Below are 16,506 nucleotides of genomic sequence, written 5' to 3' on the forward strand. Positions count from 1 at the left end.
GCCCTAGTCCCCTCGGTCGGTGGCCGTTGGCGAGTCGTCGAGGCGGCGGGCGGGCGGTGGGCAAAGGCCGCGGCCAAGAGCTGGCCACCGAGCAAGCAACGAGCGAGGCAAGCGAGGGACAGGCAGGGCACAGGCAGGCAGGCAGGCAGGCAGGCAAGGGCAAGCCACGCGCCCGGCACCACCCTCTTTTCCTGCTGCCTGCCTGCCGACCCCTGCCCGCCAGAGCTTGACCTGGTCTCTGCTTGGGCCCGCCTAGCCCCCTCTTTCTTGGGAGCGCCTACCTCGTCGTCGTGCTTGCCACCCACACCATCGGCCCCCATCCGGTTCGCCGCCACCCTATCCTCCCCGGCCCTCACCACCATCACATCACCGACCGCGACCGCGATCCCGCCCACGCCCACGCCTGCGAGAAACCGACTGGCCCGCCATCCCTCGCCGCCCCGCGTGCGACCACCGACCGACGTCGGCCTACGCTCTCTGATCCATTCACCGTGTGGCCGTCGCCTTCGTTCGTGTCGCTCCTTCTACCGGCCAATCCACGCAGTCCAACGCCTTGCCTTGTCCTTCCTTGCCTTGCCTTGCCTTGCCTCTCTTCGCCTCGCTGCCTCGCCTCGCCTCATCTCGCACTGCACCCACACCTTGCCACCCTATCCATCCCGCATCTGAGCCACGGCCCATACGACGTCCCCGCCTCGCCGTCAGCAACACCCAACTTGCTAGACCTGGTACGGCCAGTTCTGCTCTCCAGCCGCCTCCAAAGTACCGTCGCGTTGTCCGTCACAGCCACGACCGGGGTCTGCACCTGCCGGCATCACCTCTTGCTCGCTGCATCCGCTATACCAGCCAACAGCAACGCCCCATCCCTCTTCGGATCATCCCTCTGGAAGGCTCGCAGTGCGCATTAGATCCGGCCGCTCGTCGTCGCCCCCGCATCGCTCTCTGCCCAGGTGCTTTCCTCGGCGCTTGCTCTGCACCAATAGCTCGACAGCGCCGTGCTGTTTCGCGACTGTTCAAACCCCCCTCTCGCCCCACCACCGAGGCCCATCGTGAGTAGCCAGACGTACCGGCGGCATCATGCCGGCGCCCTGGAACGACACGACCGGCATTGTCCTCGACGAGTCTGCCTTTCCCATCGCCGGCAACCTCTCGATAGACCACCTGGCAAAGGCGGCACGCCGAAGCGCTAGTCTGCGCTGCGGAAGGGCAAACTGCGACGGCGCAGCGTGTCCTGCACCTCGTCCAGGCGTACCTCGTCCGTACCGTATGTTGATCGCCGCGTTCGCCCTCTTTTCTCCGTCCCATACCTTGCCCGCAGCGCTTAACCTGCAGCGTCCCGACATAGAAAGCAAGCAAGCGAGCAAGCTACGGTCGAGCGAGCTCTGCAGTGCCACTGTGGTTCTCCCGTGTAGGACGGCCAATCTTGCTCGCCGTCGCGCCTCGAGAAGCAGCAGCGGCAGCAGCAGCAGCAGCACCGGCCAAGGTGGCGGCTAGAGCGCCGTAGTCCAACGGGTCACTCACATCCGTTTTGGATGCACGGCAGCGTGCCTTGACAATGGCAGCAACAGCCTCGCGATATCGCGAGCCTGGCTTCGACGAGTCCTACCGCGGCCTAGCTTCTGGGTCCGCGGTGTCGAGGCTGGCACCACAGGTCCAAGCTGCTTCCGGGCATCACCCGCACATGGACGAGGTCGACGATACCTTTTTCGAGGCCGAGCAGAACATGGACCACGGCGAGGGCGCGTCGCTGCCCTCGAGCAGGCAGCATCCCTTTGCCACCGCCATGTCGCCCGTCGACTACGACGAGGAAGACGACGGCGCCTACGCCGCGCCCGAAGAGCACGTCGTCGCGCTCCACGACTTTGCCTCGTCCAACGCCACCTGCCTGTCGTTTACCGCCGGCCAGGTGATCAAGGTCTTTAACCGCGACAGCTCCGGCTGGTGGGACGGCGAGCTCGACGGCGAACGCGGCTGGTTCCCGAGCAACTATGTCGATCAGGAGGGCGTCTACATGGGCAGCACCAGCGTCGAGGCCGATCCCCACGACGGGTCGGTGGGCGTGGCGGGCTACGCTGACCACGCCGGGGCAGAGGGGTACGGCGGCGGCGCGGGCGGCAGCAGCTACGATGCTCGTTACTCGTCGCGTTCGTCGCCGACCGAGGCGGAACGCTACTACGACCCAATGGCCCCGTCGCGCTCCGTGACGCCGACCTCGGCGTCTTGGGCCGACCACGGCAACGCAGGCGTGCTCGATCCGATCCTCCACGCCATCGCGCTCCTGCACAACGCGGTGAGGGCGAACCGCGTCGCCCACTTCCAGCCCTCGACCGCCTGCGTCATCTCCTCGGTCCGGTCCGTGCTGTCGGCCACCGACTGCCTCACGCGCGAGTCGCCGGTGCTCAAGGCGCATCCTCCGCTGGCCAAGGAGCGCAAGGCGATCCTGTCCGAGCTCAGCCGGCTGGTGGCCCAGGCCCGCAAGGCGTCGGCGCCCATGGTCGACGAGACGCTGCGCGACCACGAGATGGACGCCATGCTGCAGATGGCGGAGCACGTGCTCAATAACGTCCGCCGCTTCCTCCAGGTCGCCGTCGAGTGCGACGTCGCAGTGCCGGAGCGGCGCTCCTCGGTCTACGACGACCTGTATACCGACGAGCCCCGGATGCTGACCGGCGCGCGCAGCCGTATGGCCCAGGAACGGCGTGAGCAGGACAAGACGCCGACGCCGGATTCGGCCGGCCGCCTCTCTGCCGCAGGCCACCACGCGTCTGCATCGGCACAGTACCCGCCGAGGGTGGCCAAGAGCCACGGCGACCTCCGCAAGATGATGCACTTTTCCCGCCGCAAAGGGTCCGACCCTTCGAGCGAGGAGAGTTTCGAGGCCGATGCCGTCGCCAACGCGCGCTCGGCTTCCCACAACCGGCTGGTGGCCGGGAGCCGGGATGCCGTCCGTCCCCGGACCGACTCGAGCTCCGACTCTCCCGACTCTGCCTCCGGCTACGAGGGCGTCGCATCGCGCAGCGACTCGGCCGACTCGATGACCGAGGTCGGCCCTGTGGAGAGGTATCCTCAGGAGGTGATGCGCCGCCTCAGCCTCGCCAACGACCAGTTGCTGTCGACGATAGCCGCCTTCATCGGCCACGCCCACACCCATACTGCAGAGAGCCACGCGTCGAGCTACGCCCGCCTGATCGACATGACGCGCGAGGCGGTGGACGGCGTGCGCAACCTGCTGCTCGTCGTCGAGGCGGTCAACAACAATGCCACGCTCCAGGCCCAGCGGCCGCGAGAGACGGCGATCCTGTGGGAGACCCGCGAAAGCCTGTACGAGGCGACTACGGTGCTCGTGACGGCGGCTCGCGTCATCACATCGGCTCCCTCCGCGGCTGCGGCGGCCGCGTCCGGCCCAGCCACCGATACCGAAGACAAGTCTCGACTGCTGCAGGCGGCCACGGGCGTGCTCCGCACCGGCGGCGAGTGCGTCGGAGCGGTCCGCCTCTGCCTCGACAAGCTCGATCCCTCGGTCACGATCGCCCTCTCCGAGCCGAGCCGACCCAGCTCGGGGCGCACTGCAGGATCGGCTCCACGTCGCAGCAGTCGGCGCGCACCCGACGCCCCGACCAGCAACCACAGCGAAGCGGGCGACGACGCAGCCGACGGCAGAGGAGACGACGATGGCGATCGTCAAGGGACTTCCACGGGCATCCGGAGAGGGACCCACACGCTGTCGTTCCTGGGCAGGAAGGCTACCAGCTTGACCTGCCTCAAGGAAAAGTACGAGAGGGATGGCTACGTGGACCGCTTCGACAGCGTCACGGAAGACTACCTCGACGAGGAGGAGCGGGAGAGCGAGGCCGATGTCGCCGACGCGATGTCGGCGGCGACCAAGCCGGTGCCCTCGGGCGATGGCGGCTCTGCCGCGGCGACGGCGTCTTCGAGGCGGAGTCGCCGCACCGACAGCCAACGGGAGCTGCGCCTCGACGCTGCGACCGGGGCGTTGCTGGCGATGCCGGGCAACGGCCCGCGGCGTCGGAGCCGCGCAGGATGCTTGGCATCGACGACGTCACGAGCGACTCGACGAGCGAGCCCATGTCTCGCGAGCACTCGCGGACGTCGGGCTCGACGCTCCAGTCGGGCCGGTCCGACTACACGGCCGACACCTCGGCCCGTCCTTCGCTCGACTTCAGCAACGCCTCGGAAGGCGGCCTGGCGTCCGGTTCGATCCAGGGCAGCTTCAGCCGCGATCGCGACCTGACCCGACAGCTGGGCCCCATCTCGACGAGGCGCGCCAGCGAGGCGCCGGCGAGGTCGGCGACGCTCGTCAGCCCTACGAGGTCCGTGGCCGGCGGCGCTGCCGGCAAGCAGGTGCAGGTGCAGGTGCAGGGCCAGGGGCAGCTCCGCGCGCGCGCCGGGACTGTCTCGGGCATGCCCAACTCGGCCCTCGCACTCGAGGCGAGGCTCGCCAAGCCGGGCTACGAGGGCGTCGAGGTGATGTACAACTCCGAGGGCCAGGTGACGGGCGCCACGCTCAATGCCCTGGTGGGCAAGATGACGCCGCACGGGTCCACCGTCGACGCCACCGTCTCGGGCGCCTTTTTCCTCTGCTTCCGCCTCTTTACATCGCCGGGCGAGCTGCTCGAGGCGCTGGTCACCCGGTTCGACCTGCAGCCCTCGGACGACGTCAAGGCCAACGAGGCCGACCTGGCCAACTGGAGGGACCGCGTCCTGGTGCCCGTCCGGCTGCGCGTGCTCAACTTCCTCAAGAGCTGGCTCGAGAGCCACTGGCACCCGCCCACCGATCAGGCCATCCTGGAACGGCTGATCGCATTCACCCAGCAGGCCGGCACCGGCGCGCTGACGAAGCCCGCCCAGCGCCTCGAGGAGCTGGCGCGCAAGCGGCTCGCCACCAAGGCGTCCAAGGCCAACGTCCTCGTCGGCAACCAGCGTGGGCCGGGCAGCCTGCAGCGGATCATCTCGTCCGAGGGGCTCAAGAGCGGGTCGGCGGCGCTCGCCATGACCGATACGTCGCAGATGTACGCCCCGTCGGCGTTTGCGCGCGGCGGACCGGCGCCGCCGGCGTCGATTGTGTCCAAGGCGCTGCTGTCCAACCTGCGCTCCGACAACCTGCAGAAGGTCAACATCATGGACTTTGACCCGCTCGAGCTGGCGCGGCAGCTGACGATTGTCGACAGCAAGCTCTACTGCGCCATCCAGCCCGAGGAGCTGCTCGGCTCCAAGTTCACCAAGGAGACGCTGGCGGCCGCCGGCGGCGCCGGCGGCGACGACACCAACGTCAAGAGCATGAGCTCGATGAGCACGCGCATCACGGGCTGGGTGAGCGAGTGCATCCTGGGCGAGGCCGACGCGCGCAAGCGCACGCAGCTGGTCAAGTTCTTTATCAAGCTCGGCGACCGGTGCGAGGCGCTCAACAACTTCCACACGCTCATGGCCATCCAGTGCGCGCTCAACTCTTCGACGATTGCGCGGCTCAAGAAGACGTGGGACGGGCTGCCGCAAAAGTACCGCACCATGATGGACCACCAACGGCGGTCGATTGAGCACACGCGCAACTACGCCGGCTACCGCGCCCGCCTGCGCTCCACCGAGCCGCCGGCGGTGCCGTTCCTGGGCCTGTTCCTCACCGACCTCACCTTCTGCTACGAGGGCAACGCGCCGACGCGGCCGTGCCCGGCGGCGCCCGACAAGAAGCTGCTCAACTTTGACAAATACGTCAAGATCAGCCGCATCATCAACGAGATGCAGCGCTTCCAGGCGCCCTTTAACCTGGTCGAGGTGCCCGAGATCCAGAGCTACCTGCGCACCGCGCTCAACGACGTCACGTCCGGCAGCGGCGGGCTGGGAGCCGACGACCTCTACCGCCGCAGCCTGCTGCTGGAGCCGAGGGGCGGCGGTACGGCCTCGACGTCGGGCCCGAACGGCGCCAACCCCACCCCGGCGTCGATTGCGATGCGCAACAACGGCGGCGACGGCAAGACGGGGCTCGACATCTTCAACTGGAGGACCGAAAAGGCCTAGCGGGCGGAGATGCCTCGCCTCCCACCGCTTTCGCTCCCCGGTCGCGCAGCAGCCTTTGGATCCGACCCGCCCCGCTCAGGTCCCAAGGGGATCGTCGTGCCGCTCTTCTGCGCTCTCTCCTTCTCTTGCCCTTTCTCTCTCCCCGTCGCTCACTCACTACTACTGTCTGCGTGTCTCGTTCACGCGCCTTGCCGCTCTGTGGTACCGCGCCCCGATCTGCGCTTCCTCGCATCTGTATTCTCGCTCGTTCACTCGCTCGCTCTCTTGCATAGTCATGGGTCTTGCTATCGTCCGTCGGTTCGCCACCGCTCGCCCGCGCCAGGTGGCTCGCATTGCCCTCCCACGCTTCCGAGACCGAGGGTCAGCTCCATCCATGCCGCGGCCTCGTTCCGGGGCCATCGGCATGGAACGCTCCTTGTGCCGATGAATGGCGGCTGCACTTTCCCCATCGCCTGGGCATGCCGTCGAAGGTGTCTTTGCCGTCGACCAGCGAGGTCATGCGTGGAAGGCGGGGAGAGCGGCGGTGTCCGTCGACGACGGCGGAAGGATGCCGAGAGGGAGATTTTGGCTGGCTGGCTGGCTCCCGGCCTCCCCGGTCGGCCGCAAATCGGGCCAGGGGCAAGCGGGATGAAGCGGTGCGGAAACATCCGTCGGGCCCTCCGGCCCCCCCATCTCGGCCACGGCCCAGACCCGCTCAGGTTGGCCGGCGTCGCCGTCGTCTGTCGCAGGGCGAGATACAGCAGGCCGGATGTTCCGCTCTGGAATGGGAGCCATACGCCGCCACGTCTCATCCGGCCCTTCTGTCGAGCTCGTCTGGTCTTGGTGGGAAGGAAGGCAGCATCGGACCAGCTGGCTGCTGAGCCAGGACGGAGGACGATCGGGGCGGGGGGGCGGCCAGCTTTGTGGCCAGCCAGGTCAGGCCAGGCTCGGCCCTGCCTGCTGGCCACCGCTGGGTTGGACCCGATTCGACCGGGCCCGTTGGATTCAATTCTTCTCTCTGTTTTGCCGCGGCGGAGTTTTGTATTGGCCGAGGGGGCAAGTTTAGGCCTGGCGGGCATCGTTTGAAATGGGCCGGCCGCGTGCCAGAGAACCCTTTCGAGGGGCGAGTTGATCGCAGCGCCGGATCGCACGGCTGGAAGACCCGTCGCTTCCGCCCCAAGCCCACGCAGGGCCAGGGCCAAGGGCCAGGCCAGGCGAGGGCGAAAACCGCGAGCCACTCCACCTGCCTCAGCGACTCGAAACGGCCGCCGCTCCTCCCAGCACACCCTACCCTACGCCGCCCTTTCCTTCGCCTTTTGCCTTTACTCACCTCTCCATCTCTCCACCTCCTCCATCCACGACGCACGACGACGCCGCCGCAGACGACGACGAAGTCAACGAAGACACGCAATGCTTCCACGAACGGCGCAGTCCAGCCTGCGGTCCGCCGCTAGGATCGCCAGGTCCTCCACAACGTCGGCCTCGCTCGCCCGCAGGTCGCTCTCCACAACGTCGGCCGCCGTCTCGCGCGCGCCCTCTTCGTCCAGGTCCGCCTTCCTCCCGGCGAAATGCGCACTCGATGCTCGGTGAGTTGCGCGTCGAGGGCTCGCACGCCGGATCGCTAGCCTTGCCTTGTGGAAGTCGTGTCTGACGCCTCGATTCGCCCCTCCTGGCCTACTTCTTTGTCTGCCCCTCCCTCTTTGCAGCCTCTTCTCGTCCTCTGCCCTCCGCAGGGAAATCGTCAAGGTCCCTCAGATGGCCGAGTCGATCACCGAGGGCACCCTCAAGCAGTGGAACAAGAAGGTCGGCGACTTTGTCAAGGCCGACGAGGAGGTCGCCACCATCGAGACCGACAAGGTGAGTGCGCCCCACCTTGGGCATCCTCACAGCAACTCGCGAGTACAGCGCTGATGCCGGTCTTGCTACCCCACCCTCTTCCCTTGTCCCCGCAGATCGACGTCTCGGTCAACGCTCCCCAGTCTGGCACCATCGTAGAGGTCTTCGCTGAGGAGGAGGACACGGTTGAGGTCGGCAAGGACCTCTTCAAGCTGGAGCCGGGCGAGGCGCCCGCCGAGGGCTCGAGCGGTGGCGAGGAGAAGAAGTCCGAGGAGCCCAAGAAGTCCGAAGAGCCCAAGAAGGAGGAGCAGCCCAAGAAGGACGAGGCGCCCAAGAAGGACGACGAGTCGAAGCCCGCCAAGAAGGACGAGCCCAAGCCTACGCCGTCCAAGAGCCCCGAAGAGAAGCCCTCGCCCGCTTCGTCGTCCAAGCCCGGCTCGCCGCCCGGCTCGGGATCGTCGAGCGGCAGCAGCAGCAGCAGCAGCAGCAGCAAGGGCAGCAAGGGCAGCAGCAGCTCGCAGCCGCCCAAGCCCGCCACGCCCGGCTCGCGCGAGGAGTCGCGGGTCAAGATGAGCCGGATGCGCCTGCGCATCGCCGAGAGGCTCAAGCAGTCGCAGAACACGGCGGCCTCGCTGACGACGTTCAACGAGATCGACATGTCGGCGCTGATGGCCTTCCGCGGCCGCCACAAGGACCGCATCCTCAAGGAAAAGGGCGTCAAGCTGGGCTTCATGGGCGCGTTTGCCAAGGCGAGCGCCATGGCGCTCAAGGACATCCCCGCCGCCAACGCCAGCATCGAGGGCGAGGGCCTGGGCGACACGATCGTCTACCGCGACTACGTCGACCTCAGCGTCGCCGTGAGCACCGACAAGGGACTGGTGACGCCCGTCGTGCGCAACGTCGAGTCGATGAGCATGGTCGAGATTGAGCAGGCCATCGCCGACCTGGGCAAGAAGGCGCGCGACAACAAGCTCACCCTCGAGGACATGACCGGCGGCACCTTTACCATTTCCAACGGCGGCGTCTTTGGCTCGCTGTTTGGCACGCCCATCCTCAACCTGCCCGGCTCGGCCATCCTCGGCATGCACGCCATCAAGGAAAAGGCGTGGGTCGTCGACGGCAAGGTCGAGATCCGACCCATCATGGTCGTCGCCCTCACCTACGACCACCGGCTGCTCGACGGGCGCGAGGCCGTCACGTTCCTCGTCAAGCTCAAGCAGTACCTCGAGGACATGCCCAGCATGCTCCTCTAGGCGGCTGGCGGCGCGAGGATCGGGGCGCCGACGGAGCGCGACCGAAAGGGGCCGAGCGGTGGGAGCGCAGGCGTCGGTGCGCGGGATCGACAGAGCGTCGGCCGAAACCAGCCGTCCGCCGCCTCCGCCGTTGCCACCTTGTGTACATATCCTTTGCCGCCCTTCTCTCCTCTCGGCCTCCTTTCGCCCACGCATGTAGATTGAACCAGTGCTTCAGAGTAGTCGGACGTGCCCGAATCCATCTCCGAAGCGTAGTGCGCCCCAAGTCGCCGTGATTGCGATTGCGATTACACGCTGGGTGGGCCCGCCGTGGTGTTGCCATGGTGCAACTGTGCGGCCCGGCGTGCCGCAACAGCGTGCCGTCGCCACGGTGGGCAAGATTGGCATGCAACGTGGCTGACAATGAAACGGCGAGGTCGCAGAAGTGTGTATCAAATAAAGGGCCGCCGATACGCCTCGCTGCGTGAACCTGTCACACGGCAGCAGCCCACCTGACGCGGCGTACGTCTGCGTTCATACATATGGCTGAGCAGGGACAACAGGCCGGGAGCGCATGCTATGCGTGTACGCCGCCGCCGTACAGAGGGGCTTGCTTGGCGAGGAGGGAGTACAAAGTGACACTACTACATACTACTACTGTGCCTTGGCTGGCCTGGCCCCATTGGTGCAGACCGACGACGGTCCACCGTGACGCTAGCCTTCACGTGGCTGACAGGCCAAGCTGGGGGGCTGACAGAGAGCTGGAAGGAGATCGAGGAAGGTGGGGCGCCCTTCGGAGAGTCTCCGGCTGGCGGTGCGGGTGTGATGGGTGACCCGAAAGAGGGCGACTGCAAACGCCGCTCGGCTGCGCCTGGCGGGCTGGCGGGCTGGCGAGGCGGCCTGGCCTCCACGAACGACCGACCGACCGGCCAAGCAAGGCGATCTCTCGCTCGCTGTCGTTCCTCCTTCGCTCGACCACAATCGCCACGACTGCCACGACTGCCACCTGCCACTGCCACTGCCAGGTCACCGCCACTGCCACCGCCACTGCCACCACCCCCGCCAGCATCCATAGCGTCCTGCCGTCACACCTGCAACCTGCTACTTTATACCCGACCATGCTCCCCTGACACGCACCCCGTCCTCAACTCCGTTTGCTTTCTTCTCGCTGCTTCATTTCCGCCTTCCATATCCACAAGAGAGGATGCATTCCCACCGCACTTAGCTTATGCCTATGCCGACCTAGAAGCGCATAAGCTAGCAGCCCAGTCGCCACCGCTAGCTTCGACATTCCCCTTCGCTACCTGGCGACAGCTGCTCCCCATCCACCCGCTCCGCATCGCCGTCGAACCCATCCTCGCCTTCGCCCTCGACGATGGCCGTCTCGCCGCTGGCTCGGCAACGGCCCGGGCCCTCTCCGTCCGGATGGGAAGTCGAGGTACAGAGCCAGGGCATCCGTAGTCCTCGGAACCAACAGCCCTTTCGCGATCAGCAGCAGCAATCACAGCAGCAGCAGCAGCATCAGCAGCCACCGCCGCAGCAACCACAGCGCCTCTCTTCGTACCTCTCGGCCAACGAAGAATGCATCTCTTCGACCCCCGTGCGATCGCCCAGTCAGCTATCGGCCCGAAGCAAGAGCCCCTTTGACATGCGCAGCAAGGCACACCCACAGGAGAGCTCATCCACAGACAGCAGCGCAGACAGCACCCAGCCCCGCTCCGGCGGCCTCACTGCAGCCTGGACGAGGTTCAAGGCGAGGAACAAGTCCACCTCGCCCTCCAACCCTTCGTCTGCGCCGCCGGCGACGACGTCCTACGCACACCTCGTGGACGAACGTCATCCTTTTCCCGCTCGTCCAGAGGAAGAGGCTCATCGCTCCCCGGGAGGCGACGCCCTTTTGGCTCGCTCCGCAGCCGCCGCTAAGCCGTCGTCCCGCCCTTCTTCGCGGGACAAGCAGCCGTACCCGCCGCCAGCCGCCTCGACCGGCACCAGCGGGTCCTTCTTCCGCGGCCGTACACCCAGCCTTCGCCGCAGAAACAGCTCTGGCAAGGCCCTGTCGCTCGTCTCCAGAGAGCCCGCAGAAGCGGATCGCGAGATCAACGCCAGCACGCCGGATCGTCAGCAGTTTTCCCCGTCCACCGCCCGCACCCTCCCGCCATCGGGTGCAAATCTTGCCAGCGCACAGCCACGGATGGGTGCCGACGTGGGTGAGCCAGCCCTGCCTGCCAACTCGCCCTCGAGCCTTTCTCGCTTCTTTGGGGCTCGGAAGAGGGCGACACCGACTTCCACATCTCTGGGCAAGGTCGCCTTGCGACCGTCGCTCGACGCCACGGCCGCGCTCTCCGCCTCGCCGTCCTCGCCACCCCTCGCCATCATCTCGAGCGAATGGCGAGCACCAAGCCCGGTTGCCCCCGGCCAGGGCTCCGCCGCACAGTCCAGCAGGTTGCAGTCGGTAGACAGGCTGGAGCAACCGGGCTCAACCGCTTCACAGGCTAGCCGGAAGGGTGCCCTCGATCGCGTCTTTTCGTTTCCCGGGCGTCCCTCGCTCACAGAGGAGCGGACAGAGGCAGCAGTCCCCACACCTGCAGGGCGACGCACTACGCCATCGACGTCGACGACGGCAAGGTCGCGGCACAGCCCTGCCCTGTCGGCTCCCCTTGACATGCTCGGCGGCGCACAGCGGCTGGCACAAGCGCAGAACGCAGACGATCCAATCGCCGACCCGGCCACCGCTTCGCATGCCCGGACGATGTCGAAGCCCTCGTTCTCCCACTCGCGGAGGAGCCGTAGTCTGAACAAGCTGGCTTCGTTCTTGACCGGATCCTCCTCCCCCCTCGATGCGAATGCGGGCGCTGACGGGTCGGAGCCGCACGATGCAGACAAGCGGGACCCGAAGACGTTTTCCCCTGCACGGCGAGGCAAGGCTACCGAACCGCGGCGTCCGTCGACGGCCGACATGCTCCACCGGGCGTCGGAGGCTTGGCCAAACGCAGAGTCGCCGCAAGGGCAGGCCAAGCCGCTCGCACGGAAACCGAGCCTGCGATCGCGGCTCCGGATGCCCAGGCTCAACAGCACCAGCCAGGTCGCCCGTCCCTCGACCCCGGAGATCGAAAGCTGGAAGCAAAAGGCCCAGGTGACGACGGAAGCGCGGCCGCAGCACGGCAGAAGGGCCAGCGTGGACGCAGCCACACAACTTCGTCAGGAAGCGCCGCCCGTCAAGATCACCCGTTCCCGCAGCATGGTTCGTCGCAAGCCGCCGCCGGAATTCAACCTGCAAGAGCTGACTTCAAGCTCGCCGCTCAGGACCTCGTCTGAGCGGCCTTGTATTCTGTCGCAAAAAGCGCACCCCGCTGCCGAAAGCAAGAACAGCGCTGAGCCCGATGATGCCGCCCTCGTCCCTTCAGCACCCACAACGTCGAGCTTGCCCGCGTCTGGGCCTCCGCCTACCGCAGTCGACGAGACCCGTGCTCTCGATGCTTCGTCGGCACCACTCGACGGCACGGTCAAGCCCTCTCCCGACCCTGCGCCTTCGCTGCAAGAAGCCACCGCGTCCGCCGCTTCAGCGGCGAGCGAAAGGACGGGTGCACCATCACCGCCCATGCCACAAGCGAAGAGCGCTGCAACGCACGAGGCGCCGGCCACAGGTGTCACCCGACCTGTGCTGGAAGCCACCCCACCGACGACCGCTTCCACCGGCTTACTGAGCGTATCCGAGCCTGGGAAAGCCCGCGTGGCCTCCTCAGCCAGCAGCCTCAAGCCTCCGAGCCTCGCCGATGTTTCCGCTGAGAGCGAGCGGCCGTGGTCTCTGATCAGCGCAGGAGAAGCGGACACGCCCCTGCTGAGGCTGCGCAAGCTGATCGTCGACACCAACAGCTCCGGCGAGTGCGATGACGAGGAAGACGGCTTGTTCTTCCGCCCGCTGCCGCGTTCCACCGACGAGCAGTCGCGCCTGGAGGGCCACGTTCGCGCCGGCTTCGACACGCGAGGTGCGGACGATGGCAACGTCGAGACGGTCGCCACTCCGAAGCACGAGCAGCATGCAAGGCATCACTCAATCGACCAGGTCAGTCGGCTCGACGACCGACTCGAGTCTCTCTCACTCAGGTCAGTCGTCCCCAGCGAGGAGGATGATGCCCTGGATGCCGGCCGCGGTGTGTCTCCCTCGACTTCTCGATCGGACCCCAGGCTCGAGGTCGCCTCAATCCACTCGTCTGTTCATTCGTCGGGCTCGAGCACTCTCAAGGCAGGCCGCTTCTTCGCACCTACGGGTCGCCCGACGGCTGTCGGCAAGCCCGAAGTGGCAACCTCGCAGCCCGGCCGTCCACCAGCGGTCAAAGCGCTGCCCAACGCCTCGAGGGACCAGCCGCAGGACCACTCGCAAGATCAGGAGGACCTGCTCGGGCCACTACCCAACAATCAAGTCAGCGGCGGGCGCACCAGCCTGACGCAACACCGGGGCAGCTCATCCACCACGATCGGCAGTGTGCAGAACGCGCGGAGGGAGAGCGTCGCCAGCCGCCACACGGTCTCCAGCGGCCACTTTAGCGAAGGTGTCCTGTCAGAAGACGCCCTGTCCGCTCTCGAGGCCGAGGTGGGCCAGGCGAGGCGGGCAGAGGTGATCGCCCTCGGCAAAGGTCGGGTCACTGACTGGGTCGGAGACAGCTCGCGCCTCGTCGCCCGTCACGAGGGTCCCACCTTGTCTCGCAGCGGCTCAATGAGGCGTGTTGGCAGTCAGGGCGCATCGAAAGGCCGGCTTGCCGATGGGCCGAAGCCTTTGGGACGTCGCGAGATGTCGAGGCAGGTCGAGATGAGCCACCAGCTCGGAGAGCGACTCCACCGCCTCGCGGTCGAGAGCGGGCAGCTGCCGGACGACGAGCGAGAGGAGAACGGCCCGCTCCGCGACATTCCAGACGAAGCTTCGAGCGATGGTGCTCATCGACCGGATTCAGGGCCGCAAGCAGTCGAACGCGCAAGCGCCGCACCAGCGGCCAAGCCCAATGCGGCCGTGAACGTGGCATCGCAGTCGGACGACCACGCTGCATTTGACTTCGCCACCATCGCCCGACAGCCGCACCAGACCAGGTTCGCCCGCCTGTCGGCGTTTCACGACCGCAAGCTGCCGCCCATCGCCACCGACGCGGCCGCTCGCCAGCCAGCGTCCTCGAGCACGATGCACGTCCAGGACGAAGCCATTCGGCTGGGCCGAGCCCCGTCAAAGAGGGTGAGACGCTTCGCCGGCGAGGCCAAGAGTCGTGGCGAGGCCGTCATGGTCGACCGCTCGCCATCAGCAAGGAGAGGTGGACATCGGCAGCAGAGCTCGACAAGCGAGGGTACCAAGGCTATGGCGCCCGAGGTCAGGACAGCAGAAGCGGCAGAGCCGAGAGCACAAGCGGGTGCAACAGTCGACGTCGAACGGCCGATCGAGCCTGTCGACATGGACGAGACGCCACGGAAGGTCTCCGGGCCCGCCGCCGTCATCGATCCGCGGCTGCTTTCGCTGTCGCACGGCACGCGCCGGTCGCGGAGCGAAGCGTCCGAGAGCACGCGGGCCAGCGACATCGGCGCATCGTCGGTCCCCATCTCGGCAGCAGCAACAGCTGCTGCTGCTGACACGACTTCGGCGTCAGCAACAGCGCCGACGGGTGCGGCATCGGAAGAGGTGCGCCGTTCCAAGGACAGCTCGAAGTCCAGCCGGTCGATCCACCGCGATGCGACGCGGACGGCGCCGCAGAACGACTCGCCGTCGGCACGACAGCTGCCGGCCAATCTGACGACCGAGGAGGCGATCCTGGCCAAGCAAAGGGAGCGGATCGAGCGCGAGAGGCGGCACCGGAGGCGCGAGGAGCGCAAGCAGCTCGAGCAGCAGCGGAGGTACGCGCTCAAGAAGAAGAGCGACCCGTTGCTCGCCACCCGGCTGGCACTCGTCGGTCTCCAACCTGGTAGCGAAGAGCTTCCATCGACCGCGAAGAGCCGCACCGCTCTACCGTGCGACGAGGGCCTCGCATCCCGCCCTCCTGTTTCCGCAGCCGACCTGGCATCCCGGCCTCGACACACCGCCGCTGACACCGACACGGCCTTTCTAGTGACTTCGCCGACGCGGCAGACGTTCTTGATGGGCCAGGAGCCCTCATCGAACGACCCGTATCTTGGCAAGCCAGCAGCACACGCTTCATCGGCGGCCGGATCGAGCAGCTACAGCTACGACCAGCCGCAGCACCCTCGCTACCTGTCTGCTCACACTTCGCGCCACGACTCTTTCGTGGGCTCGGTAATGAGCTTCCACACGGCCGAGTCTGGCTCGAGCGGTGGCGTCGACGAGGATGGCCACGATGTCGATCTCGTGGGCAACAGCGTGGACAGCGCCCAGACCACATCGACCAAGCCGCGAGACTCGGCAGGGGAGGCGACGGCGACGCAGCCGGCTCGGCCTCCGACATCGGCGTCGCTCAAGACGATGAACAGCATCGCGTCTAGCCTGACGGTGGACTTCGAGTTCCCAGTCCCGCCGCAGCGGCTGCGGGAACAGCTGAGCGACGACGGCACGCTCCTCAGTCGTGCTGGTCTGCGCGAGTCCCTTTGGGACTCGCCCTACGAGGCGCGCCTCCTCGGCGAGCAGATGCGGCACCCGCACTCGCACCCGCACGCACATGCCCACTCGCACTACCACTCCCCCTCGGACTCGCTGGGGCTGTGGACGGAAGCGGCGTCGTCGACGATGCCCACGACGGCAGCGAGCTGGGCGGCGGGCCCTTCGCCGCGCAGCCAGCACGCAGCGGCTCCTTGTTCCTCGTCGTCGGCGACGAGGGGTGGCAAAGAGGTGGCGCTTCGACGAGCCAAATCGGTCGGGTACCACGATCCGCGGCTGTCGCCCACGGCTACCGAGGTGCCTGGCCGGTCTGGCGTTGGGTCGAGGTATGCCGGCGGCTCCTCGGAGGGTCTAGGCATCCGCAGCGTCGGCCTTGTCGACGAGCGGCCGTTGCCATCTGCCTAGAAGCCACGATCTGTGCTCGTCCATCGACGCGCCACAACAGAGCACCAGCTACTGCTGCCCCTAGACTTCCTGCAGCTGCTCTATCTGGCACTGCACTGGCCAGTCTGCCACCGTGCACTCCTGTATTTCTAGAAGTGGTGCTCGCGATCAACCTAGATGCTTCCACACCTCGTCGGTGGCGGTACACAGACGGACATCAAGGTTGCAACGGCGACTGTGCTGTCACCTGCTTCGCTGGCACGTTTGGGCTGGGCTAGAAGACAAGAGAGGAGGTGCGATGTGCGCCTACCCCGAACGCGCGTTCGGTGGCGAGCGGTCCGCTGCACGGCGTGTGCGGGGCGCGGTCGGCGGCGGAGACGTACGCGTCTGCCCCGCACTCGGTCGGTGCTGCGGTGAGCCGCGTCTGCATGCAGGCCTGGCGCGCTGGCAGGCCCCCCC

The 16,506-nt window shown here is 67.0% G+C and overlaps 3 protein-coding genes across 3 annotated transcripts; all 3 read left to right on the forward strand.

The window, feature by feature from the left end:
* Positions 1–1,552: 1,552 nt before the first annotated feature.
* On the forward strand, positions 1,553–6,030 carry PFL1_06906 (uncharacterized protein; the record flags this gene model as incomplete). Its single annotated transcript, XM_007883507.1, has 2 exons — positions 1,553–3,990; positions 4,065–6,030. 2 exons carry the CDS (start codon positions 1,553–1,555, stop codon positions 6,028–6,030), a joined length of 4,404 nt encoding a protein of 1,467 aa, XP_007881698.1.
* A 1,389-nt stretch (positions 6,031–7,419) lies between these two features.
* On the forward strand, positions 7,420–9,098 carry PFL1_05902 (uncharacterized protein; the record flags this gene model as incomplete). Its single annotated transcript, XM_007883437.1, has 3 exons — positions 7,420–7,595; positions 7,716–7,866; positions 7,962–9,098. 3 exons carry the CDS (start codon positions 7,420–7,422, stop codon positions 9,096–9,098), a joined length of 1,464 nt encoding a protein of 487 aa, XP_007881628.1.
* Positions 9,099–10,452: 1,354 nt separating this feature from the next.
* PFL1_05903 (uncharacterized protein) lies at positions 10,453–16,068 on the forward strand (the record flags this gene model as incomplete). Its single annotated transcript, XM_007883438.1, has 1 exon — positions 10,453–16,068. The coding sequence occupies one exon, from the start codon at positions 10,453–10,455 to the stop codon at positions 16,066–16,068; it is 5,616 nt and encodes a 1,871-aa protein (XP_007881629.1).
* Positions 16,069–16,506: the final 438 nt, after the last annotated feature.

The sequence above is a fragment of the Pseudozyma flocculosa genome, assembly GCF_000417875.1.
Source record: "Pseudozyma flocculosa PF-1 unplaced genomic scaffold scaffold00022, whole genome shotgun sequence".
NCBI classification, from domain to species: Eukaryota; Fungi; Basidiomycota; class Ustilaginomycetes; order Ustilaginales; family Ustilaginaceae; genus Pseudozyma; species Pseudozyma flocculosa.